Source organism: Crinia signifera, chromosome 6, assembly GCF_055691185.1.
Source record: "Crinia signifera chromosome 6, ASM5569118v1, whole genome shotgun sequence".
NCBI classification, from domain to species: Eukaryota; Metazoa; Chordata; class Amphibia; order Anura; family Myobatrachidae; genus Crinia; species Crinia signifera.
The window spans coordinates 14750615-14777720 of NC_139222.1; the positions used below are offsets into that span (position 1 = coordinate 14750615).

At 43.2% G+C, this 27106-nt stretch overlaps 1 protein-coding gene across 1 annotated transcript; it reads right to left on the reverse strand.

The window, feature by feature from the left end:
- LOC146010023 (uncharacterized) lies at window positions 1–25766 on the reverse strand. The gene is made up of 7 exons (XM_083150824.1): window positions 25565–25766; window positions 23881–24009; window positions 23468–23565; window positions 22593–23325; window positions 22069–22172; window positions 19984–20095; window positions 1–2800 (listed from the first exon to the last, which is right to left on the reverse strand). Exons 2-7 carry the CDS (start codon window positions 23912–23914, stop codon window positions 1326–1328), a joined length of 2556 nt encoding a protein of 851 aa, XP_083006950.1. The 5' UTR covers window positions 23915–24009; window positions 25565–25766; the 3' UTR covers window positions 1–1325.
- Between the last annotated feature and the right edge of the window lie 1340 nt (window positions 25767–27106).

The window sequence follows — 27106 nt, forward strand, 5'->3', positions numbered from 1 at the left end:
TGTTCCGCCCAGCTGTCACCTCTCACCCCTGCTCTGTACAGAGCACAATACACACTACCCGCCTGCTCCCTCACCTTGCTTCATACAGAGGACACTGCGCCGCCCGCACAGGCCAGCGATATATATTACTGGCCCCACTGCCATCCTATGCACATTACTTTACAAGCCGGTAACAGGGAATGCTGACCACTGCGGAGGTGCAGAGTCTCTGACAGAATTACAGAGACCCTGCGCCCCAGAGAAATCATGCTAGAGGTACTCCTGTACCTCCAGCATCTGTCGCACTGACAGACGCTAGAGGTGCAGGAGCACCTCTAGCAGCAGTCTCCTTTGCGGAGGCCATCTTTGGAGGGGTGCAGGGTCTCTGTGATGCTGTCAGAGACTCTGATCCTCCGTGGCGCTGACGGGGGGGGGGGGGCAATAAAAACATTTATATTCACCTGGGCGACACGCATTTAACTCCCCTTGGGCAACGAGCATGTAATTCCTCCTGGCTACGAGCATGGAACACCTGGCAACGAGCATGTAATCCCCCTGACAACCAGCAAGTAGGTAAGTGGTACTTCAGGAGGCATTATATGTAATTGGCATTATGGTGTGTGGCATACGAATGGGCATTATGGTATGTGGCATAATGTGTAATGGCAATTACGGTGTGTGGCATAATGTGTAATGGGCATTACGGTGTGTGGCATAATGTGTAATGGGCATTACGGTGTGTGGCATAATGTGTAACGGGCATTACGGAGTGCAAAGTCCCCTGTCCCACAAAGCCATGCCTTACATTTTTCGCAGGCCAGCAATGTATATGTTACCGCCGCCACTGCACCCCCAATGTATATTTTGGTATGGCGTAACATATACATTGCTGGCGCAAGTGTATGGATTTCTCCCTACGTACACAGCTGCAAATGAAATGTCTGCCGTGCACATGGGTGGGATTTTGCCCGGTCAGGGCGGCACAGGGTGGAGTTAACCTGATTGCTGGGCTCCGAATATACGCAGCCCAGCAATCAGTTCTGAATTAGGCACCAAGAACAGGAATGCACTGAATACAACGGCCCCTGCTCCTACCCTTGTAATTCAAACCCCGCCCATTACATAAATCGCCTTTTATATGAAAGATTTTCAGCAAAGTTTTTCGCCTCCTGAAAATCTCTTGCTCGTTGAGGATAATAGCTTAGTGTGTACGCACTACTTTGGTGAAAGACATATCAATCAAAGATTTTGGCAAAGTCTTTTGAAAAGAAAATCTTCTAGTGTGTATGGGCCTTAAGAAGAACTGAATTCTGTTTAAAACATTTTCCACACTCAGAACATGGAAATCATTCCTTCCCTGTGTGACTTCTCTGATGAATAACAAGAGCTGATTTGTGAGGAAAACATTTTCCACACTCAGAACATGGAAATGGTTTCTCACCTGTGTGACTTCTCTGATGTCTAATAAGAGATAATTTCTTTGTAAAACATTTTCCACACTCAGAACATGGAAATGGTTTCTCACCTGTGTGACTTCTCTGATGTTTAATAAGAGCTGATTTCTCTATAAAACATTTTCCACACTCAGAACATGGAAATGGTTTCTCACCTGTGTGACTTCTCTGATGAATACCAAGAGCTGATTTATGTGTAAAACATTTTCCACATTCAGAACATGGAAATGGTTTCTCACCTGTGTGACTTCTCTGATGAATAACAAGAGTTGATTTGTAAGGAAAACATTTTCCACACTTAGAACATAGAAATGGTTTCTCACCTGTGTGGCTTCTCTCATGTCTAATAAGAATTGATTTATGTGTAAAACATTTTCCACACTCAGAACATGGAAATGGTTTCTCACCTGTGTGACTTCTCTGATGACTAACAAGAGGTGATTTGTGAGGAAAACATTTTCCACACTCAGTACATGAAAATGGTTTCTCACCTGTGTGACTTCTCTGATGTTTATTAAGAGCTGATTTCTGTGTAAAACATTTTCTACACTCAGAACATGGAAATGGTTTCTCACCTGTGTGAATTGTCTGATGTTTTGTAAGAGCTGATTTCCGTGTAAAACATTTTCCACACTCAGAACATAGAAATGGTTTCTCACCTGTGTGAATTGTCTGATGTTTTGTAAGAACTGATTTCTCTGAAAAACATTTTCCACACTCCAAACATGGATATGGTTTCTCTCCTGTGTGACTTCTCTGATGTCTAATAAGATTTGATTTATGTGTAAAACATTTTCCACACTCAGAACATAAAAATGGTTTCTCACCTGTGTGAATTGTCTGATGTGTAATAAGAATTGATTTATTTGTAAAACATTTTCCACACTCAGAACATGGAAATGGTCTCTCACCTGTGTGACTTCTCTGATGAACAACAAGAGCTGATTTGTAAGAAAAACATGTTCCACACTCAGAACATAGAAATGGTTTCTCACCTGTGTGTCTTCTCTGATGTTTAATAAGATTTGATTTAAGTGTAAAAAAAATTCCACACTCAGAACATGGAAATGGTTTCTCACCTGTGTGACTTCTCTGATGAATAACAAGAGCTGATTTGCAAGTAAAACATTTCCCACACTCAGAACATGGAAAGCCTGTATCCGCTGTATGACCTGTACTACGTGTAACAATGGCAGAGTTATTAGGAGTAGAGTTCCCTTGAGATGAAGGAACAGATGCTGTATTTGCATTATGATGCACTGGATGTATATCGGAGATAATGGTGTTTTCTCCTGGAGAATCCCGTATGATGGTATCTTCTATTTTAATTCGATCTCCCATCACGATATGCCTCCTTTTGTCCTCATCTGCCGGGAATTAAATAAAGCAAACCTAGAATTAATCTGCACAGCCTATAAATAGTATAGCTATCCAATCCCTCTATATTAATGTATTCAATAATGCAGATAGATATATATATATATATATATATATATAATATATATATATAGATAGATTCCAATCCAGCCGGCACTTACGTATAATATCAACGGGCCCCGGTGCCCAAGCAAATAATGCAGTACACCAATTCCAAAGAATATATATATATATATATATCCAGGGGGTAGGGTGACACTCGCTATTGATGTCCATTCCTGCTGCCCAGGGTACTGCTACTCCAAAGAATCAGGCGGCACTCGGTATGTTGTAAATCAAGTAGAGTATATTGTGCAAAATTCACATATTTATGCCATCAACGTTTCAAGACCGGGGCGGTCTTTTCATCAGGATGCGTGCAATAAAGTGCAATAATGCTAGGAAAGAAACAAAGAAAAAACAGAGCTGTGAGCTCTCTTACCTATAAGTAGCTGCGTGTTGAAGTGTCTAAGGGAGCGGGCGTGTGCGAGGTCTGCTTCCTGAAACCCGACTCCGCCCCGCTCAGCCGTTGTCAAGGTAACGCCGGACGCTTCCTCCTCACCACCGCCCCACAGTAGACAGATTGAGTGCGACCAACAAAAAACTAGTTGGATAAAAAATGTGACATATTGTGAAAATTAGTAAAATAAGGTGATAAAAACAAATACTAAGCAGCTACTCATTACTAAAACGTGACTTGGAGTGTAATTAAAAATGGAAACATTATGCAAGTCTTATATAATTACTAATGCAATAATTAAACACTGTAATGACGATCTCATATATATTGATAAAACTATACAATGTAAGTTTATACTCGGGGAGATGCCAGAAGTTCCAAGGACTATTCCTAAACACTGGGGACATGGTAGTTCAAATAAACACATTCCATGCGATTTTTTCATTCAATCCCAATGGAGACAAAGAGTTCAGTTTGAATATCCACTCTGATTCTCGCTGGTTTAAAAGTTTATGATGATCTCCTCCACGGCAGGGGGGTGGGATATGATCTATTCGCATGCTGCGTACGTTGGCTAAATTGTGTCCACGTTGTTTCAAATGTCTTGCGACAGGCTGTTCAATTTTCTCCCCTGACAGGCTTGCATTAATGGCAGAACGATGTAGCGCCATGCGCTCTCTAAAGGTTCTTATTGTTTGGCCCACATAATACTTATTACATGGGCAGATGATTAAATAAACTATAAATTGAGATTTACAGGATTAAACATGTTTTATCTTAAACTTCTGGGCAGTTTGTGGGTGTTGAAATTCGCTGCCTGTGAGCATGGTTTTGCAGGTTGTGCATGACGGACATCGGTAACAGCCATTCTTCTTGTGTTGTATGTTAAACAAATTCTTTGGGGAGTCTGGTGTGATGTTTGTTCTCACCAACATATCCCTAAGATTTCGTCCACGACGATAACTAGGTAAGATTGTTTTTTGTGCAAAACATGGCAAGGTTTTATCACTGGTTACAATGGGCCACACAGCATGTGCCGCTCTGGGTAGTACTTGACTGCCCGGGGTGTAGGTGGTCACGAATGGTACTTTGTTGGTAGTGGATTTCTTTAGGCCTGAAGATAGTAATTGTTCTCTTGGAATTTTCATCACCTGCATTTTATATTTCTTTAACAGGTTCAGGTCATATCCACGTTGTAGAAATTTATTTATCATTTTGTCCAGATTTTCTTCAAGAGTGGATCGGTCACTGATGATACGTGCAACACGAATCATTTGGGATTTTGGTAATCCTTTTTTCAACGAAGGGGGGTGATTGCTACTATATTGCAGTAACGTGTTCCTATCTGTATCTTTGTGATACAGCGAGGTCACAATGCCATGATCAGTTTTCTTTACGGTCACGTCCAAGTAATTGATGGTATCTTTACTTATTGTATGGGTGAATTTAATTGGATTATCCATTTTGTTGATATTTTCAATGATGTTGATCAATTGGACTGGGTCCCCGGACCAGATCAAAAGCAGATCGTCTATATATCTGGTGTATAGCACGATTTGGGAACTGATGGTTGCATCAATAAAGAAAAAATTGTATTCCTGTTCGAACATATATACATTCGCTAGGGCCGGCGAGATGTTAGAGCCCATAGAGCAGTCAGTTAGTTGTAGATAGTAGTTGCTGTTGTGTATAAAGTAATTTCTTGTTGACGAAATCTTAGGGATATGTTGGTGAGAACAAACATCACACCAGACTCCCCAAAGAATTTGTTTAACCCCTTCCCGACATTTGACGTATATATACACGTCATGGCCGGGATGTACTTCCCGACACATGACGTATATATACGTCATGACTTTAAACGGTCACCGCGTCCAGAGACGCGGTGACAGAGGGATGATGTCTGCTGTCCCTGACCGCAGACATCCTCCCTCATTGCCCAGGGGGGGCAGCTATGCCCCCCGTTATGGGCGATCGCTGTTATTGGCTGTTCAAACATGAACAGCCAAAATCAGCGTTGAAATGTGCGATGGGTAAAAATTAGATGCTGCTGCCCCCTAGTGTCCAAAAAAAATAAAAGGAGGTTAAAATAATGATTTTTTAATAAAGTATAGATATGGTCTTTGTTAGTTATTAACTATTTTGAGTGGTATGATTATTTGTCTCACAAGCAGAAAATGTAACATTTTGCAAATAGCAAAATGTTCCATTTTTTTACGACATTTTGGTATTTTTCACAAAAAAAAAAAAAAAATTGTATCGACCCAAATTTACCACTAATTTAAAGTACAATGTGTCACGGGAAAACAATCTCAAAATCACTGGGATAAGTAAAAGCAAAAAAAAGTTATCCCCACTTAAGTGATACATGTCAGATTTGAAAAAAAGGCCTCTGTCAGGAAGGCAAAAACATGCTGCGTCGAGAAAGGGGTTAACATACAACACAAGAAGAATGGCTGTTACCGATGTCCGTCATGCACAACCTGCAAAACCATGCTCACAGGCAGCGAATTTCAACACCCACAAACTGCCCAGAAGTTTAAGATAAAACATGTTTTATCCTGTAAATCTCAATTTATAGTTTATTTAATCATCTGCCCATGTAATAAGTATTATGTGGGCCAAACAATAAGAACCTTCAGAGAGCGCATGGCGCTACATCGTTCTGCCATTAATGCAAGCCTGTCAGGGGAGAAAATTGAACAGCCTGTGGCAAGACATTTGAAACAACGTGGACACAATTTAGCCAACTCACGCAGCATGGTAATAGATCATATCCCACCCCCCTGCCGTGGAGGAGATCGTCATAAACTTTTAAACCAGCGAGAATCAGAGTGGATATTCAAACTGAACTCTTTGTCTCCATTGGGATTGAATGAAAAAATCGCATGGAATGTGTTTATTTGAACTACCATGTCCCCAGTGTTTAGGAATAGTCCTTGGAGCTTCTGGCATCTCCCCAAATATAAACTTACATTGTATAGTTTTATCAATATATATGAGATCGTCATTACAGTGTTTAATTATTGCATTAGTAATTATATAAGACTTGCATAATGTTTCCATTTTTAATTACACTCCAAGTCACGTTTTAGTAGTGAGTAGCTGCTTAGTATTTGTTTTTATCACCTTATTTTACTAATTTTCACAATATGTCACATTTTTTATCCAACTAGTTTTTTGTTGGTCGCACTCAATCTGTCTACTGTTGTTTGGCCCACATAATACTTATTACATGGGCAGATGATTAAATAAACTATAAATTGAGATTTATAGGATAAAACATGTTTTATCTTAAACTTCTGGGCAGTTTGTGGGTGTTGAAATTCGCTGCCTGTGAGCATGGTTTTGCAGGTTGTGCATGACGGACATCGGTAACAGCCATTCTTGTGTTGTATGTTAAACAAATTCTTTGGGGAGTCTGGTGTGATGTTTGTTCTCACCAACATATCCCTAAGATTTCGTCCACGACGATAACTAGGTAAGATTGTTTTTTGTGCAAAACATGGCAAGGTTTTATCACTGGTTACAATGGGCCACACAGCATGTGCCGCTCTGGGTAGTACTTGACTGCCCGGGGTGTAGGTGGTCACGAATGGTACTTTGTTGGTAGTGGATTTCTTTATGCCTGAAGATAGTAATTGTTCTCTTGGAATTTTCATCACCTGCATTTTATATTTCTTTAACAGGTTCAGGTCATATCCACGTTGTAGAAATTTATTTATCATTTTGTCCAGATTTTCTTCAAGAGTGGATCGGTCACTGATGATACGTGCAACACGAATCATTTGGGATTTTGGTAATCCTTTTTTCAACGAAGGGGGGTGATTGCTACTATATTGCAGTAACGTATTCCTATCTGTATCTTTGTGATACAGCGAGGTCACAATGCCATGATCAGTTTTCTTTAAGGTCACGTCCAAGTAATTGATGGTATCTTTACTTATTGTATGGGTGAATTTAATTGGATTATCCATTTTGTTGATATTTTCAATGATGTTGATCAATTGGACTGGGTCCCCGGACCAGATCAAAAGCAGATCGTCTATATATCTGGTGTATAGCACGATTTGGGAACTGATGGTTGCATCAGTAAAGAAAAAATTGTATTCCTGTTCGAACATATATACATTCGCTAGGGCCGGCGAGATGTTAGAGCCCATAGAGCAGTCAGTTAGTTGTAGATAGTAGTTGCTGTTGTGTATAAAGTAATTTCTTGTGGACGAAATCTTAGGGATATGTTGGTGAGAACAAACATCACACCAGACTCCCCAAAGAATTTGTTTAACATACAACACAAGAAGAATGGCTGTTACCGATGTCCGTCATGCACAACCTGCAAAACCATGCTCACAGGCAGCGAATTTCAACACCCGCAAACTGCCCAGAAGTTTAAGATAAAACATGTTTTATCCTGTAAATCTCAATTTATAGTTTATTTAATCATCTGCCCATGTAATAAGTATTATGTGGGCCAAACAATAAGAACCTTTAGAGAGCGCATGGCGCTACATCGTTCTGCCATTAATGCAAGCCTGTCAGGGGAGAAAGTTGAACAGCCTGTCGCAAGACATTTGAAACAATGTGGACACAATTTAGCCAACTTACGCAGCATGATAATAGATCATATCCCACCCCCCTGCCGTGGAGGAGATCGTCATAAACTTTTAAACCAGCGAGAATCAGAGTGGATATTCAATCTGAACTCTTTGTCTCCATTGGGATTGAATGAAAAAAATCGCATGGAATGTGTTTATTTGAACTACCATGTCCCCAGTGTTTAGGAATAGTCCTTGGAGCTTCTGGCATCTCCCCGAGTATAAACTTACATTGTATAGTTTTATCAATATATATGAGATCGTCATTACAGTGTTTAATTATTGCATTAGTAATTATATAAGACTTGCATAATGTTTCCATTTTTAATTACACTCCAAGTCACGTTTTAGTAATGAGTAGCTGCTTAGTATTTGTTTTTATCACCTTATTTTACAAATTTTCACAATATGTCACTTTTTATCCAACTAGTTTTTTGTTGGTCGTACTCAATCTGTCTACTGTGGGGCAGCGGTGAGGAGGAAGCGTCCGGCGTTACCTTGACAACGGCTGAGCTGAGCGGGGCGGAGTCGGGTTTCAGGAAGCAGACCTCGCACACGCCCGCTCCCTTAGACACTTCAACACGCAGCTACTTATAGGTAAGAGAGCTCACAGCTCTGCTCTTTCTTTGTTTCTTTCCTAGCACTATTGCACTTTATTGCACGCATCCTGATGAAAAGACCGACCCGGTCTTGAAACGTTGATGGCATAAATATGTGAATTTTGCACAATATACTCTACTTGATTTACAACAAACAGAGTGCCGCCTGATTCTTTGGAGTAGCAGTACCCTGGGAATAGTGCTGTATAACCCTACCGAGGAAGGCACCAGTGCATTTACCCTTTGACGAGAGTGCCGGACAAACAGACATATATATATATATGTGTGGGTACAGTAAAGTATGAGGCCACTCTCCAGACTGATTGAAATTTTCAAAATGCTTCTTAATTAAACACGCTGCCACATCTTAGGTCAACGTTTCGGCTCCAATTTGAGCCTTTTTCAAGACATGCAGACCAGCCATCAATGAAAACATCATAGATAAGACACCTATAAGATATATACAAAAATATACGTGTGTTGGTCAACAGGAAAATTTAAGGCTACAACAAGTGTATATTAGTTAGACCATAAGGCATCATTTAAAACCACCTTAATAAATGGTGATATTCTTATCACATACATATAATCTCTTAATCAATGATACCATAGTCCAATATTAAGCCCACATTTATATAACAGCCCAAATACAAAAGTCCAAGCAATATTCCTGCGCAGTGCTAGAGAAGACATTCCCCCGTCTGAGAGGGGGGGGTGACCGTGGGCTGGACATTGTTACATCGGGGGTTATTCTGGTTGGTGCGGCCAAACGTGCGTACGTTCCATATCAGCGTACGCTCTCCGTACGCGGCCGTTGAGCTAAAGTCCACCCACAAAACAGCCACATACGTACGGGCACAAAACACCGACAAAGGGGAGTGGCGTACAATTGAGCGTACGCCAACGTACACGGACGGATCACCCCTTAGACTCCGACAACTGGCGCACAACAGAGCGTACGCCACCGTTTACGGACGTCTCTCGTCCGTCTTCCCACCGACTTCTTGCGGCTATCTGAGCGTACGCCACCGTGCACGGATGGGTCTCTATTGTTTATTAAATTCATAGCAGATCAGAAAGTGGTACAGTTCTGTATTTTGGGTACTATACAAAGATTGTGTGCAAAATAGTGGCCATGGGCTTAAAACATTGCTGAAACATCCTTTGTAGCTGTTAGATGTGGTTTATGTATTTGTATCATAAATACAAAACATATGTTTGTATTAGAGTGAACACGTTGACACATGTCGACTTGTGTAGATTGAGTGTGCTACTGTGTAAAGTATATGAAAACACGTAGTGAATGTGTATAAATGTTTAACAAATAGCTACCTTAGCATATATAAGCAGGTCTTAAAAAGATTCTTACCTTAAATTAAACAAACCTTTAAATGTAGAGAAGTATAGAAAGATATGCTTCCAATGTGTTTGAGTGCTGTGTGTGGCTTGCAGGTAGTGAAATAATGGTTTGGACTTAATAGACTGCAGCATTGCTTATTACATTCAGGTGTATGTGTTTGAGTAGCAATCAGCGTTAATTAGCAGACCCAGGCGTCCGCTCTCATGCGGTTTCTGTAGGGGTGGTCTGAGGTGGCGGCCGCCTGTTTTGTGTCTGAAAATGAACGGTGTTTTCGCCGATCGAGCGGTAGTAGCGCCGTACATTTTTGGTGCACACCCCCCTGTACGCCCATGTTTACGCCCATTTTCCCTCATTATTTCGGCCGCTCCCCTCAACACGTCCCTATGCCGCCCACAACGACCGTACTCTCGCGTACAGATTTTTTCGCACGGAAAGACCCATCCGTGAGCGTTGTGGAGTGGTCGCGCCTGCGCATTGGAGATGGTACGCATGCGCAGATAAAAAAAAAAAAAACAGAACGTACGCGTACGGCCCAGCCGCAGGAACCAGAATAAACCCCAACGTGAGGCGCGTTGGATAGCTAAATTGGAGACTGTTGCCCCAAAAGGTTTTAATGAGTATAACTCTATCAGTATTTCTATAATCTATGTTGTTAGAATAAACTGGGGAGAATAAAGCGGTGACACAATAAATCAATTTAAATTGTATAACATTTTTATGTATTAATATGTTTTGTATAAAAAACAAAATTTTGTAAAAATCTTTTTTTTTTTTTTTGGGCCATGTGTTGGGTCAGTGGGGAATTATGATATTGTATATTTTTGTTGTGCAGTGCTGGGAAGGGCGTTTACCCATGGAGACTATATCTAAAAAAACGTGATGTATTTATAGTCCAATGTATGGCTGAGTGATGGTAGCGCCATATGTTATTTTATAGTCGTAGTAATATAATTGACCAGAGGTGGCGCTGTGCTGCACTTCTGTATAATGGTACTCAAGAGGAGAAGAGGCTGAGGCATAGCTGGTCTACAGTAAACAATAGCTACTTAATAAAAATGGATATATGAATAGCGGGCGATCACGTGATTGACTGAGTAAAAGCAGGAAATGACATATGCGGTCCATTGGCCACGTAATGCGCTCCATAGCCGGAGTGTATTAGCTTACCGGCAGAGTAAAAGCGGAAGTGACGCATACGGTTCACAGTCCGGTATAAAGCCGGAAGTGTCCTGGCTACACACACGCCGCACTTCCATGTGCGGAATGGCGTACACCCGGCAGTTACACTGAGGAGGTAAGCAATACGGATGTCTCTATGGGGGAATGTCTTCTCTAGCACTGCGCAGGAATATTGTTTGGACTTTTGTATTTTGGCTGCTATATAAATGTGGGCTTAATATTAGACTATGGTATCGTTGATTAAGAGATTATATGTATGTGATAAGAATATCACCATTTATTAACCCCTTCCCGACAATTGACGTACATTTACGTCATGGTCGGGAAGTACTTCCCGACACATGGCGTAAATGTACGTCATGGCATTTAACTGTCACCGCGTCTATAGACGCGGTGACAGTTTCAACATGTCTGCTGTCCCTGACAGCAGACATGTCCGTGCATGCCCAGGGGGGGCTGCGATGCCGCCCCCCCGTCGGCGATCGCTGTGATTGGCTGTTCAGTGTGAACAGCCAATTACAGCGTTTTCTGTGTCACCGGCGAATAACGTTCGCCGGTGACACGCGATCGGAGGTGATTGGTGCTGTAAAGTACAGCACCAATCACCGCGGGGTGTAAGGGTGACACTGGTGTCACCCCACCTCACCCCGCCCGCCCCCAAAGGCCATGATTGGTCCGTCGGACCGACGGACCAATCACAGCCATGGAGGGGGGTTTAAACTAACGGTGACTGCACTGCAGACGCCATTCCGGTCTGGAATTGCGTGCAGTGCGGTCACCGTGCCTAGCTGCCGCGATATACTGACCAGAACCTTGCAAAATACTTACCTGATCCTTGCAAATATCTTGCCTGCTTCATCACTGCTTGTAGTGTGCTGGATGCTTCCTGGATCCTGTTACTTGTGACTTCCTGTGTTGTGAACTTGTGCTGCTGCAGTGTAATAGCGTTAGTTAGATAGAGAGAGAGAGATAGTGTCAGAGAGTGCTATATTTTGTGCTGCTGCAGTGTGATATAGTTATAGAGAGAGAGATAGAGAGAGATAGAGAGAGATAGAGAGAGAGAGATAGAGAGGCCTAGTGACAGAGAGTGCTATATTTTGTGCTGCTGCAGTGTGATAGTTATAGATAGAGAGATAGAGAGAGATAGAGAGAGATAGAGAGAGATAGAGATAGTGACAGATTGTGCTATATATTTTTTATATAACTGACTGCTGCCCCCCCTTTTGTGCTGATCAGTATAAATTAACTGATCAGCAACTTTTTGGGGGCGCAGGTTTTTTTTTATATATATATATATATACACCTGTCACTGCTGCAGTGTCATAGAGTGTTAGATAGTGAGAGATAGAGAGATAGAGAGAGATAGTGACAGAGAGTGATAGAGAGTGCTAAATTTTGTGTCTGCTGCCCCCACCTTTTGTGCTGATCACTATATCTGAGGTGATCAGCAACTTTTTGGGGGTGCAGAGGTTTTTTTTTTTTTATATATACCTGCCAGTTGCACTGTCAGTTGCACCAAAGGTTGTGCACCTGCTGCCCCTCACTGGTAATCAGTGTCGCATCACTGATCACCTTTTTTTTTTTTTTGTGTGCTGTGGGGTCTTTTTTTAATTTTTTTTTTACACACACTGTGATTTTGTGGGTGTCCTGTGGCCGCTGTGCGCTGATCAGTGACGTACATCACTGATCATCTTTTTCGGCACAGGGTTGATCTATTTTTGATCAAATTCCTGTTGCCTTTGAGCGCTGTTCAGTGACGGACGTTACTGACCAACATCTGTGCTCAATTTTTGACGCAGGACCTTTTTTTTTTTTTTTTTTAACCCCTTCAATTTTTTTTTTTTTTAACCCCTTCATTTTTTTTTTTTTGGATAAAGTATTTTTTTTTTCTGCACTACATACACACTACACACTACATACCCCCCTGGTTGAAATAAAGTTTGTACCCCCCCCCTACACTATACACGTGTTGAAACATTTCACTACCAGTAACACAAAAATAAAAATGGCATCCCAAATGTCATCCCAGTCATCCAGAAGAATGTATTCAGTGGAGGAGGCATATGCCATGCTTGCTTCTGACTCTGACACAGCCAGTGATGCAAGCGGGGAATTTGAAGGATTCGCCTTAAGCTCCTCTTCCTCCTCTGCTGATGAGGGACCCCCTCAAAGACGCCCCCGTAGAGCAGCTGAGACCCCCCCCCCAATAATTGATCTCGTATGGACCCCACCACCAGACAATTTTGAGCCCCAGGTTCCTGAGTTTTTGGCCATGCCAGGAATCCAATTTGATTCCACAGGTCTCAGAGAAATTGACTTTTTCAAATTATTTTTCTCTGATGATTTTATAAATTTAATGGTGGACCAAACTAATTTATATGCCCAGCAGTTTATTGCTCAAAACCCCACGTCATCATTTGCTAGGTGGACCCCTGTAGATGCAGTAGAGATGATGACGTTTTGGGGTCTGGTGTTTCATATGGGCATAGTAAAAAAGCCAGAAATTAGGCAATATTGGAGTACAGATGTTCTGTACAGCACCCCATTTTACCGTATGGCCATGCCCCGGGCTCGATTTGAGACGATCCTTAAATTTTTGCATTACAACGATAATGCACAGTGCCCACCCAGAGATGATCCCACCTTTGACCGGCTATTCAAAGTCAGGCCGGTCATTGATCATTTCAGTGCCAAATTTGAAGACATGTACATCCCAGATAAATTCATTTGCATAGACGAGTCCCTTATACATTTTAAAGGAAGGGTTAAATTCCGCCAGTACCTTCCCAGTAAGAGGGCAAGGTATGGCATAAAAATGTATAAGCTGTGTGAAAGCACCTCAGGGTACACTCACAGGTTTAGGGTATATGAAGGGAAGGATTCAAGAATTGAACCGCCAGAATGCCCCCCCTCCCTCGTAGGTGTTAGTGGAAAAATTGTCTGGGATTTAGTGCACCCCTTCCTGGATAAAGGTTATCACCTCTATGTGGATAACTTTTACACCAGCATCCCCCTGTTTAAGGCCCTTGGTTCAAGAGGTACAGCAGCTTGCGGTACTGTGCGCAAGAACCAAAGAGGCCTCCCAAAAACGCACATTGCCCAAGTAATGAGAAGGGGTGAAAGCAGGGGAATATGCACCGAAAATATGTTGTTGGTCAAATATAAGGACAAGAGGGATGTCCTTATACTGACAACAATTCACGGAGACAGTACCACCTCCGTCCCTGTACGAGGTACCAGTACCCACACCTCAAAACCTAATTGTATCCTGGATTACAATAGGTACATGGGCGGAGTGGATCTTTCAGATCAGGTACTGAAGCCGTACAGTGCCCTGCGGAAAACAAAAATCTGGTACAAGAAGCTGGCCGTGTATATCATCCAGATGGCACTGTATAACGCTTACGTGCTATTCCGTTCTACCGGCCAGAGGGGGACATTTATGCACTTTCAAGAGGAAGTCATAAAGGGCCTAATATTTGGGAACCAGCAGGCAGAGGGCCCCAGTACTTCTAGTACTGGCCCCCGTATTGTACCAGGGCAGCATTTTCCTGATGAAATCCCCTCCACTGGAAAAAAGGGCAGGACACAAAAAAGGTGCAAAGTTTGCTATAAAAAGGGAATAAGAAAGCAAACTATTTTCCAGTGTGACACTTGCCCCGACAAACCCGGCCTATGTATAAAGGAGTGTTTTAAAATATACCACACATCTATGGATTATTAGGTTCATAATTTCACCGTGCTTCGGGGGTCTTGCTAATGCCACATAGCACCCACCATTCATTCCACCAGAATCTGAGCCGCAAAATCCAAAAATCACTCCTTCCCTTCTGAGTCCTGCCATGCACCCAACTGGTATTTTTTGGTCACATGTGAGGCATTGCCGTACTCGGGAGAAATTGGGGCACAGATTTTGGGGTGCTTTTTCTCCTTCATACCTTCTGAAAATGAAAAATTTTGAGCCAGAACTGCATTTTTGTGTAAAAAAATGTAATTTTTCATTTTCACTGCCCACTTGTATCAAAATTGGTGAAACCCCTGGGGGTTTGAAATGTACACTATACCCCTAGATGAATTCCCTGAGGGGTGTAGTTTGCAAAATGGGGTCACTTGTGGGGGGGTTCCACTGTATTGGTGCTTTGGGGGTCTTGCTAATGCGACATAGCACCCACCATCATTCCACCAGAATTTGTGCTGCAAAATCCAAATATCACTCCTTCCCTTCTGAGTCCTGCCACTTTTTGGTCACACATGAGGCATTGCCGTACTCGGGAGAAATTGGGGCACAGATTCTGGGGTGCTTTGTCTCCTTCATTCCTTCTGAAAATGAAAAATTTTGAGCCAGAACTGCATTTTTGTGTAAAAAAATGTAATTTTTCATTTTCACTGCCCACTTGTATCAAAATTGGTGAAACCCCTGGGGGTTTGAAATGTACACTATACCCCTAGATGAATTCCCTGAGGGGTGTACTTTGCAAAATGGGGTGACTTGTGGGGGGGTTCCACTGTATTGGTGCAACATAGCACCCACCATTCATTCCACCAAAATCTGAGCTGCAAAATCCAAAAATCACTCCTTCCCTTCTGAGTCCTGCCATGCACCCAAATGGTATTTTTTGGTCACATGTGAGGCATTGCCGTACTCGGGAGAAATTGGGGCACAGATTTTGGGGTGCTTTTTCTCCTTCATACCTTCTGAAAATGAAAAATTTTGAGCCAGAACTGCATTTTTGTGTAAAAAATGTAATTTTTCATTTTCACTGCCCACTTGTATCAAAATTGGTGAAACCCCTGGGGGTTTGAAATGTACACTATACCCCTAGATGAATTCCCTGAGGGGTGTAGTTTGCAAAATGGGGTCACTTGTGGGGGGGTTCCACTGTATTGGTGCTTGGGGGGTCTTGCTAATGCCACATAGCACCCACCAAAATTCAACCAGAATCTGAGCTGCAAATTCCAAAAATCACTCCTTCCCTTCTGAGTCCTGCCATGCACCCAACTGGCATTTTTTGGTCACATGTGAGGCATTGCCGTACTCGGGAGAAATTGGGGCACATATTTTGGGGTACTTTTTCTCCTTCATACCTTCTGAAAATGAAAAATTTTGAGCCAGAACTGCATTTTTGTGTAAAAAAATGTAATTTTTCATTTTCACTGCCCACTTGTATCAAAATTGGTGAAACCCCTGGGGGTTTGAAATGTACACTATACCCCTAGATGAATTCCCTGAGGGGTGTACTTTGCAAAATGGGGTGACTTGTGGGGGGGTTCCACTGTATTGGTGCTTGGGGGGTCTTGCTAATGCGACATAGCACCCACCAAAATTCAACCAGAATCTGAGCTGCAAAATCCAAAAATCACTCCTTCCCTTCTGAGTCCTGCCATGCACCCAACTGGCATTTTTTGGTCACATGTGAGGCATTGCCGTACTCGGGAGAAATTGGGGCACATATTTTGGGGTACTTTTTCTCCTTCATACCTTCTGAAAATGAAAAATTTTGAGCCAGAACTGCATTTTTGTGTAAAAAAATGTAATTTTTCATTTTCACTGCCCACTTGTATCAAAATTGGTGAAACCCCTGGGGGTTTGAAATGTACACTATACCCCTAGATGAATTCCCTGAGGGGTGTACTTTGCAAAATGGGGTGACTTGTGGGGGGGTTCCACTGTATTGGTGCAACATAGCACCCACCATTCATTCCACCAAAATCTGTGCTGCAAAATCCAAAAATCACTCCTTCCCTTCTGAGTCCTGCCATGCACCCAACTGGTATTTTTTGGTCACATGTGAGGCATTGCCGTACTCGGGAGAAATTGGGGCACAGATTTTGGGGTGCTTTGTCTCCTTCATACCTTCTGAAAATGACAAATTTGGAGCCAGAACTGCATTTTTGTGTAAAAAAAATAATTTTTCATTTTCACTGCCCAGTTGTACCACAATTGGTGAAACCCCTGGGGGTTTGAAATGTACACTATACCCCTAGATGAATTCCCTGAGGGGTGTAGTTTGCAAAATGGGGTCACTTGTGGGGGGGTTCCTAACTTTTAGCATCTTATGGTGCCTAGAAACCTACATGGTGCCTAAAAAATAATCTCATAAAAAGGAGGCTCCAAAATCAAGTAGGTGCTCCTTCTATTATGAAGCCTGTGGTTTGGTCAACGTGCACACTAGGGCCACATATAGGATATTTATGAAAACAAAAGAATTGGGGGAATCAATTTTTAGTCACATTTCTCTAGTAAAATGTACTGTGTTCCTTAGAAAAATGTATTAAAATTGCAAATCTGCAAAAAAAATGAAATTTTGAAATTTCACCTACACTTTGTTTTAATTCCTGTGAAACACCTAAAGGGTTAACAAACTTCCAAAATGCTGTTTTGAATACTGTGAGGGGTGCAGTTTTTGAAATGGTATCATTTATGGGGGTGTCTCACATACAAGTCCCTCAAAGTCACATCAGAACTGAACTGGTCCCTAAAAAAATCAGTGTTTGAAATTTTCTTGAAAATTTGAGAATTTGCTATTCATATTGTAAGCCTCCTAGTGTCCAAAAAAATTAAAAGGAAGATGAAATAATGATGGAAACATAAAGTAGACATATGGTCTATGTTAGTTATTAACTATTTTGAGTGGTATGATTATTTGTCTCACAAGCAGAAAATTTAACATTTTGCAAATTGCTAAATTTTCCATTTTTTTACGACATTTTGGTATTTTTCACAAAAAAACACAGACTGTATCGACCCAAATTTACCACTAATTTGAAGTACAATGTGTCACGAAAAAACAATCTCAAAATCACTGGGATAAGTAAAAGCAAAAAAAAGTTATCCCCACTTAAGTGATACATGTCAGATTTGAAAAAAAGGGCTCTGTCAGGAACGCAAAAACTGGCACTGTCAGGAAGGGGTTAAGGTGGTTTTAAATGATGCCTTATGGTCTAACTAATATACACTTGTTGTAGCCTTAAATTTTCCTGTTGACCAACACACGTATGTTTTTGTATATATCTTATAGGTGTCTTATCTATGATGTGTTCATTGATGGCTGTCTGCATGTCTTGAAAAAGGCTCAAATTGGAGCCGAAACGTTGACCTAAGATGTGGCAGCGTGTTTAATTAAGAAGCATTTTGAAAATTTCAATCGCAGTCTGGAGAGTGGCCTCACACTTTACTGTACCCACGCAGATGTTACAATATGGGGATCCCTGGCGTCCCTGACTGTTCCCAGGCTCGAGCACCACCAGGTTACTTCCTCCAACCGCCAACGCGTTTCGAAACAAGGCATTTTTTCTTCAAGGCATCATCCTAATACCAGTATTTATACCCACCCGTGAGTTGGAACGCATGCGTAACTTCCGTTTCCGGCCGATTGGAACACGGAAACGGTGGTATTTACCGCGCTTCCCTGGATGATAGCGATATGGACCATATGACATGGACTAAAAGAAACTTTCCCCTATGTGCAAATGTGTTTTAGTTTGTAGGAAAATTCCATGTCTGGCATTAAGTTTTTCCCCACATATGGGTATAAATACTGGTATTAGGATAATGAGTCCGTATGCCTTGAAGAAGAAACGCCTTGGTTTGAAACGCGTTGGCGGTTGGAGGAAGTAACATGGTGGTGCTGGAGCATGGGAACAATCAGGGATGCCTGGGATCCCCATACTGTAACATCTGCGCAATAGTCTGCATGTTTTGTGTGGACCACGCCATTTGGTGAGAGTCCACATTGTTACACTTTTTATTCAATGTCTATGTTTTAAAGAAAATTTAAAAAGCTGTATTTGCACAATCCAGTTTTTCTCTTTCTACATGGGCAATGTATGAATTTGAATATCTGACGAATCGGTAACGTAACCGCCCCCTTTGGAGCACTATTGTCTACAATTAGGTAGACATATCTATAGGGTACGGGTCATATATATCTGAATAGGCTATTCTGTCTCAGAATAAAACATTGAAACTGTATCACACTATAGTAGCTATTTTTCCCTTTTTTGGGGGGTAATCCATTTGAGTGAAAAATAAATTATTCAGTCAGCGCTAAAGGGACACACTGGTAAACATCGGGATAAGAACCTACTGATGTGACCAAACTCAGAACTTATACTGGAGAACCCTGGTTCTGTGGTTACTAAAGCCCAGCTCCAGATCATAAGTGGTTGTCCAGAACCTGAGGCAAGAGCCAGATGGAGATGAAACGCATCACACCCGGAAAGCAGGGTCAAATGAAGGCCCATGGAATGGCGTTGAAGAAGAAAACATACCCATATGGACTAAAGATGACTAATCACACACCTAGGGACTGGACGGCCAGGATATCGCCTAGCAGTGAAAAGACACTCTCTGTAAGGACGGGCTGACAATCCAGCCCCGGGATATAAGTGAACCCTGGGAAACAAGGCTTTAATAATAACAGATGTGAGTCCAACTCTGAAGAATCAGTAGCCAATGCCAAGGATATAGATAGGAGACCAATAGGAAAGCGGGAGTGGGCGGGTACTTAGGGTACCAGATAGGTCTCCTGGCAAAAAGCCCCCACTACCTGGAGATTCAGGAGAATTCAACATTGTCCCCTGGAACAGGATCCTATCTATAGCGGAGGGATAAAGTAACCGGCCTTAAGTCTTAGTACATCTGTATTTAGGTTACACATCCCAGCTACAACGGGCAGAATTCCCCATGCAATCACATAGGTGGCTGGAGTTCCGGTACACACAGCTCCGCCCATATATGTCACACGGTGAGCACCTGCTGGGCACACGTATGATAGCCTTATACTGACCGCCTTCATGGCGTTCCAACAGCACTTTGTGGAATTTGCTTGGAATTTAATTCACCGATAAAATGAGGAAACTGAAATGATTCCAGAGGACGCCATACACAGACAGTAGAACATGTGACTACTCTCTGTAATATGTGATTACTACTCACCTGTGCTGGGATCTGTAGGGATCTCCTCCTCCTTAACTGGCCGATCCCTCATCGCACACGTCTCTTCTTCTCCCTCCAGATCTTCTTCTTTAATATTAGTCGGATCTTCACCCTGAAAACCCCACAAATATAAACAAATGCGTCAAATCTTGACAGAGAGCGCTCTGAGGAAGCCTCAAACTAGAGATGGCTAGTGAATCGCTGTCTCGACCCAGTGACTCGAATCATTAAGCTGAATACATGATTCGAGCCACTCACTGTTGGATGAGTCGAGACAGCAGCAGCATTACTGCAGACAGAGACAGCAGTCCCAAGTCCCAACTCCCTTTGCCTCAGAGGGGGGCCTGGAAGAGTGGAGATAATTTTATTGGTGATGAAACATGTCAGTCAATGACACGGGGGCGGGGCTAAGCAGTGAGCTCAGCTATTATTGGTCAGCAAACCTGTGTAACTTCTAGTGGGGAGGGAGGCAGGGACATGAGCTCTAAGCTTAGCTCACACGACTCATGAGTCGTGCAGGGCTGCTGTGCCCTGGACGAATCCCTGAGCCTGCAGTGAGAGTTGAGACAGTTCTCAATGTGTGCAGGCTCAATATATATAATTTGTAAATCCAAGCCCACCAGAATATTAAAATAAAAATTGTAAATTACATAGTAATTACATAACACTGAATCTATGTTGGTAATTATATTATTAACATTCATTGCATAAGCAGCTGCCTGCCTCTGCCAGATGAACTGCACAATCACTATTAAAGCTGGATACTAACCAGCAGCAAGGGACTGAGCCTCTGCAACTCCCTAAATGTGTTGTGAGCCGTGCACTGTCTCTCTCTGTGCCTGTAATAATAAAGGAGTTGTGAGCCCAGCAGACTTCCTGTCTTCCAGAGCACACTGAGTGGCTGAGCCTCTGCAACTCCCTGAGTGTTCTGTGAGCCCTGCACGGTCTCCCTGTGCCTGCAATTCCATATGAGTCGTGACTCGAGTGTCGAGTCACTGACTCAACACACTTCACTGAGCTGAGCCGTGTGTCTCACCTCATTTCAGTGAATCGTCTTTCCCAACACTACCTCAAACTGATGGTGAAATGCGTTCAGGAAACTCCCTACCACCCACAGAAGCTTGTACTTACTCTGATTAATTATATTATCCAACTATTTATCTATACTTTTATCTAATTAGATCCTTTTTTTTCCCCAAAAAATATGTTTTATTGAGGAACAATTCCCCATTTTCACATTTTTCAAAACATGTATAAACAGAGGAAAGAACATAATATGGTAACTCTATTAGTAATTCAGTGTTGGGCATAATATTGGTGTATGGATACATATGGCGTGTGTGAAGCCAGTGGCGTCCCCAATCATTGAAAAAGGGCGTTACCAAAAACAATCAACAATAGCAGATATAATCATAAAAATAATATAATAAAAACAAAGAACAATAACATCAACTCTCCGCCCCCAACTCCAAGCCAACAACCCATCCATGGATCGATCCAGCCGTCCAGCAGGAAAGAAGAAGACGAGAGGGAGGGGGCTATGTGAAAGAGGAAGAGAGCAGGTAAGAGAGTAGCATAGGCCTAGTAGTTAGATAACTATAGGAGTTCTGTTCTGAAGAAGCTGAAGGTTATACCATGAAGTGGACTGGAAGCAGGGCTGGATAGCCTTCTTGGTCCTGGGGGGGGGGCAAGGTCTGAATGTATTTGTCACACACTTGGAACAGGACCGAAGTCATGGATTCTTTGTGAAGAGATGCCTCCAACCAGTCCATGGTAAATAGGAAAAGTAATCGAGAGGTTGCCATCTCCAGTGAGGGGCAGTGTCAGCCTTCCTACCCACCGCTGATAAGAGTACAATAAGTTTTTTATCATGTTTGGGGACAATCTAATTAGATCTTATTTTACTTTGTATTCATTATTTCTGTCCCATTACCTACTTATGAACACACACATGCACAATAATCCCCAGCAATCTCTCTATCCCACAGGGTTCCACCAGCTCAGTGTATAACACACAGTCTACAGATCATACAGTTATACTGTAAGTCACTTTGGTATATTGGCGAGACCCTAAATCCCACCTACCTGTACCTGATCATCCTGCGGGGTCATGGGAGTCTCCTCTGTACAGTGCTGGGAATACAGAGGACGGGGACATCTCTCTGGGGTAACTCTGTTACTGGGCCCATCTGTAGGAGACATGCAGTGACTAAGGACATGGTATATATGTGATTATCCTGGGAATACAGAGGACGGGGACATCTCTCTGGGGTATCTCTGTTACTGGGCCCATCTGTAGGAGACACACAGTGACTGAGGACATGGTATATATGTGATTATGCTGGGAATACAGAGGATGGGGACATCTCTCTGGGGTATCTCTGTTACTGGGCCCATCTGTAGGAGACACGCAGTGACTGAGGACATGGTATATATGTGATTATGCTGGGAATACAGAGGATGGGGACATCTCTATGGGGTATCTCTGTTACTGGGCCCATCTGTAGGAGACACGCAGTGACTGAGGACATGGTATATATGTGATTATATAGGGGACCCCCATGCCTGCTTTCCCCTAAGGATTTCCTCTTCCTTACACTGCTGATTACCTGGTACATACATCTCTTCTTCTCCCTCTGTATCTTCTTCCTTAATATCAGACACATCCATCTCTTCTTCTCCTTCTGTATCTTCTACCTTAATATCAGTCACATCCGTCTCTTCTTCTCCTTCTGTATCTTCTACCTTAATATCAGTCAAATCCGTCTCTTCTTCTCCCTTTGTGTCTTCTACCTTTAAATCAGTCACATCCGTCTCTTCTCCCTTTGTGTCTTCTACCTTTAAATCAGTCACACCCGTCTCTTCTTCTCCTTCTGCATCTTCTACCTTAATATCAGTCACATCCGTCTCTTCTTCTCTCTCTGTATCTTCTACCTTAATATCAGTCACATCCGTCTCTTCTCCCTTTGTATCTTCTAACTTAATATCAGTCACATCCGTCTCTTCTTCCCCTTCTGTATCTTCTGCCTTAATATCAGTCACATCCGTCTCTTCTTCTCCTTCTGTATCTTCTGCCTTAATATCAGTCACATCCGTCTCATCTTCTGCCTCTGTATTTTCTACCTTAATATCAGTCAAATTCGTCTCTTCTTCTCCTTCTGCATCTTCTGCCTTAATATCAGTCACATCCGTCTCATCTTCTGCCTCTGTATTTTCTACCTTAATATCAGTCAAATTCGTCTCTTCTTCTCCTTCTGCATCTTCTACCTTAATATCAGTCACATCAGTCTCTTCTTCTCCCCCTGTATCTTCTGCCCTAATGTTAATCATGTGGTTTTCATCCTATAGAAAAGCAGCAATAAAATACATTTTGCAATTCAGTAAAATATTACATAACACAAATATTTGGATGTATTCTGATTCTCTACAGATCATATAGTGAAAGTCACTTTGGTATATAGAGAAGACCACAAATCCCACCTACCTTATCCTCCTGTGGGGTCCTGTGAGTCTCCTCTGTACAGTCCTGGTAATACAGAGGACGGGAACATCTCTCTGGGGTATCTCTGTTACTGGGCCCATCTGTAGGAGACACGCAGTGACTGAGGACATGGTATATATGTGATTATCCTGGGAATACAGAGGACGGGGACATCTCTCTGGGGTATCTCTGTTACTGGCCCCATCTGTAGGAGACACGCAGTGAATGAGGACATGGTATATATGTGATTATCCTGGGAATACAGAGGACGGGGACATCTCTCTGGGGTATCTCTGTTACTGGGCCCATCTGTAGGAGACACGCAGTGACTGAGGACATGGTATATATGTGACTATCATGTAATGTGTGTATGTAGGTGGCTGTCAGTACCGCTCCCCACTAAAGTCTCCTCTTACCCATTGATGTGAGGGGCCGGTAATTCTCCATCATCCCGTCCTTGTGTAACTCCCAGGTGCTCTGGAAATTCTTCTTATGATTCAGTGGGTAGGCACCGTGACAGGGAGACAAGTGCAGGCGTATGTCCCCTGTGTGTGCAGACAAAAGAAAACGGTACTTGTGAGTTATCCGGGCGTCCGATTTTTTGATTGTATGCCTTAAGTTAAGGCATACAATCAGATGCGATGCGATGCGATATCGCATCGCATCGCATCGCATGCGACCATCGGATGCGATGACCCGATTTTTCCATAGGAATCAATGTTAAAATGATTCCTATGGAAAAAGGGGTCCTTTTCATACCCCTACTATCCAAGTGGGCATGGAGTTGGATATAAACCTGTGGCGAGCGTAGCGAGCCACCGAGCCCGAAGCGTGGCGAGCGAAGCGAGCCCCGCGAGGGGCCGGTATTCCGTGTCCCCTCGCGGGGCTCGCTACGCTCGCCACGCTTCGGGCTCGGTGGCTCGCTACGCTCGCCACAGGTTTATATCCAACTCCATGCCCACTTGGATAGTAGGGGTATGAAAAGGACCCTTTTTCCCATTGAATTCCATGTTAAAATGGACTCAGTCCATTTTAACATTGATTCCTATGGAAAAATCGGGTCATCGCATCGCATCGCATCCGATGGTCGCATGCGATGCGATGCGATGTCCCGATCCGATTTCAAAATCGGACGCCCGGATAACTCACAAGTACCAAGAAAACACCATTAAGATCCAACTCAATTTACTGACATAGATGATTTGTTGTCCAAGCAGAGTCCTTCCACCGCCAGGGCCAATCTCTGTTCTTCTGCCGGGGCCCATACACACAGAACGATGATATATCGCTGGTACACACTGGCTGATGGCCTGTCAATATATATCGTCCATTTAATCAAGACGGACAATCTATCGGCCAGTGTGTATGCACCTTAACTATAAGGGGGCCAGATGTACTAAGCTTAAAAAAAGTGATAAAATGGAGAGTGATAAAGTGCCAATCAGCTCCTAACTGTCATGTTGCAGCCCGTTTAAAAATGGCAGTAAGGAGCTGATTGGTTGGTGGTTTATCACTTTTCAAGGCTTAGTAACATCTCGCCCCTTGGTCTGCTCTCCCTGCTCCTTGCTGTTTCTTTTATAGGTCTCCAGGTCTAGGGACCTCCTCTGCCCCTTGCAAATGATTGGCTCCTAGGGCCCCAGCAACAACCAGCCCCCTGTCCCCTCTGCCCTGCGACCCAAGTATCCAATCCCCTGACAAGGCTTTTTCCCGCCTAAAGCAGTTGCTGGGCAGAGGTGACCCAGGTGTCTCTAGCCTGGCAGACAGGGTCACCTAGAGTTCAGGCCTAACCTAACTCAGGGCTACACAGGCTGCCATACCCATATGTTAGAAGTTTTGGCTAGGGCGCCAAGTACCCTTGCACCGGCCCTGATTGAAACTAATAATTCAATTCACTGCTGCCTGATACGTCACACATTGTAATTTTCAAATCACACAATGTAACACTGTATAGGAGCCATTGGGATGTGTATACGATACACCGCGGCCGGGAATAGCTACAACCTAGGCTGCATTACATAACCCCCCCCCCAATAATTAGGTTCCTATATGGGGGTTACACTGCTGCACACCCGGTTACCCGGAATAGAACACCCCACTTACGTCCGGAACAAAGGAATGAATACAAAGCCACAAGGAACGGCGCCGCTGGTCCCGGAAAGACGCTAAAGGCACACTGCGAGCGGGAAGCCAGGTGGAACGCAGGGAGACCGGAAGAAGACCGGATACAGGAAGTCAGTTGGAACGCAAAGGCAGGAAGTCGGGAGTAGCGTCCTCTCCCGGGGCGAGAGAGGAGGTCACGGCTGCAGTGCAGGGGCAGGACAGCGGCTAATTAGTGCAAAATATCTTTAATGATTTCACCCCCCATGTGACCGGCTGTCCTCATCAGGGGGAGGAGTCTGAAGATCAGTAGCATTTTAAGTATCAGGTACATACCCGCGGCACCCCTTCCCTCCCTACTGTCATTCAGGACTAGGAGGGAATGAGGTCAAATGGTTAGGTCTAAATCAAAGTGGGCTAAGGGACGTCCTGACCTCACAGGGGAGAAGAGGGGGCGCAAGCTCGGAACAAGGGTCTCAAACGGACCTTCGAGGGCTCGCTTCGCGGTTAGGTCTAAATCGAAGTGGGCTAAGGGACCTCCTGACGTCACAGGGGAGGAGAGGGGGTGGAGAGAGGAGGAGCAAGGTCGGAAGAAGGGTCCCAAAGGCACAGACAACCTTCGTCATGCCGAATAAACCAGAACATCTAGAAATTTGATTTAATTTGAATATTAATAGTGAATCTAATGGGTGAATCTATTGAGTTAAGATGTAGGAACATGTCATACAGAGATTCATGGTTATCTTTCCAAATTAGGAAGACCTCATCTATGAAACGATGATGAAATGCCAGTTTACCTCCAAACTGCGGGTGTATATGGGCCCTCACATACATATCCATAAATAAGTTAGCGGATGAGGGTGCGATGTTACTGCCCATAGCTGTGCCCACAGTTTGGAGGTAGTATTGGTCATCGTATCTAAAATAATTACATGTAGGAGTGAGCTCCAACAAAGAAATAAAAAAATCAGTAGGGGGGATCAGTGTGATTATTTGCTTGCAATGCCTCCCTACCGTCTGAAGCCCCAAATTATGGGCAATCACTGTATATAAAGACGCCACGTCCATAGTGGCCAGAAGGTGTTTGTCATTATAAGGGGTCTTCATTAGTTTGTTGATGAAATCGGTGGTGTCTTACAAGTAGCTGTTCGGAGGAGGACATGATAGAGGTGGACCTGAAGGACCATCGGACTCCGGAGTGCCAGGAGCACCACTTACAACTGCCTCTGCTGGGTGCCCGCAGCTTCCCCCCTGCTGCTCGCTGTGCAGTGACGGAACTTATTTCTCAGTCAGGTAAGGTGGCACTCATAGAAGAACAGCGGGGTTTTGATCCTGCACAGGAACTAAAGGACATTCAAGGGTAAGTATTCTCGCTGAGATGCACCCAAAAAATGTAATGTAAAACAATTACCAAAATGGATTCCTTTTATAAGTGAATTTAGTGTGGGTTGGTGGTGCTCCCCTGAGTCAGTAATAACATATGACAAACAGTAGAAAAAAAAGAAGACTCTTTTTTGGGGGGCACTGCTTAAATAGTTGGAACAG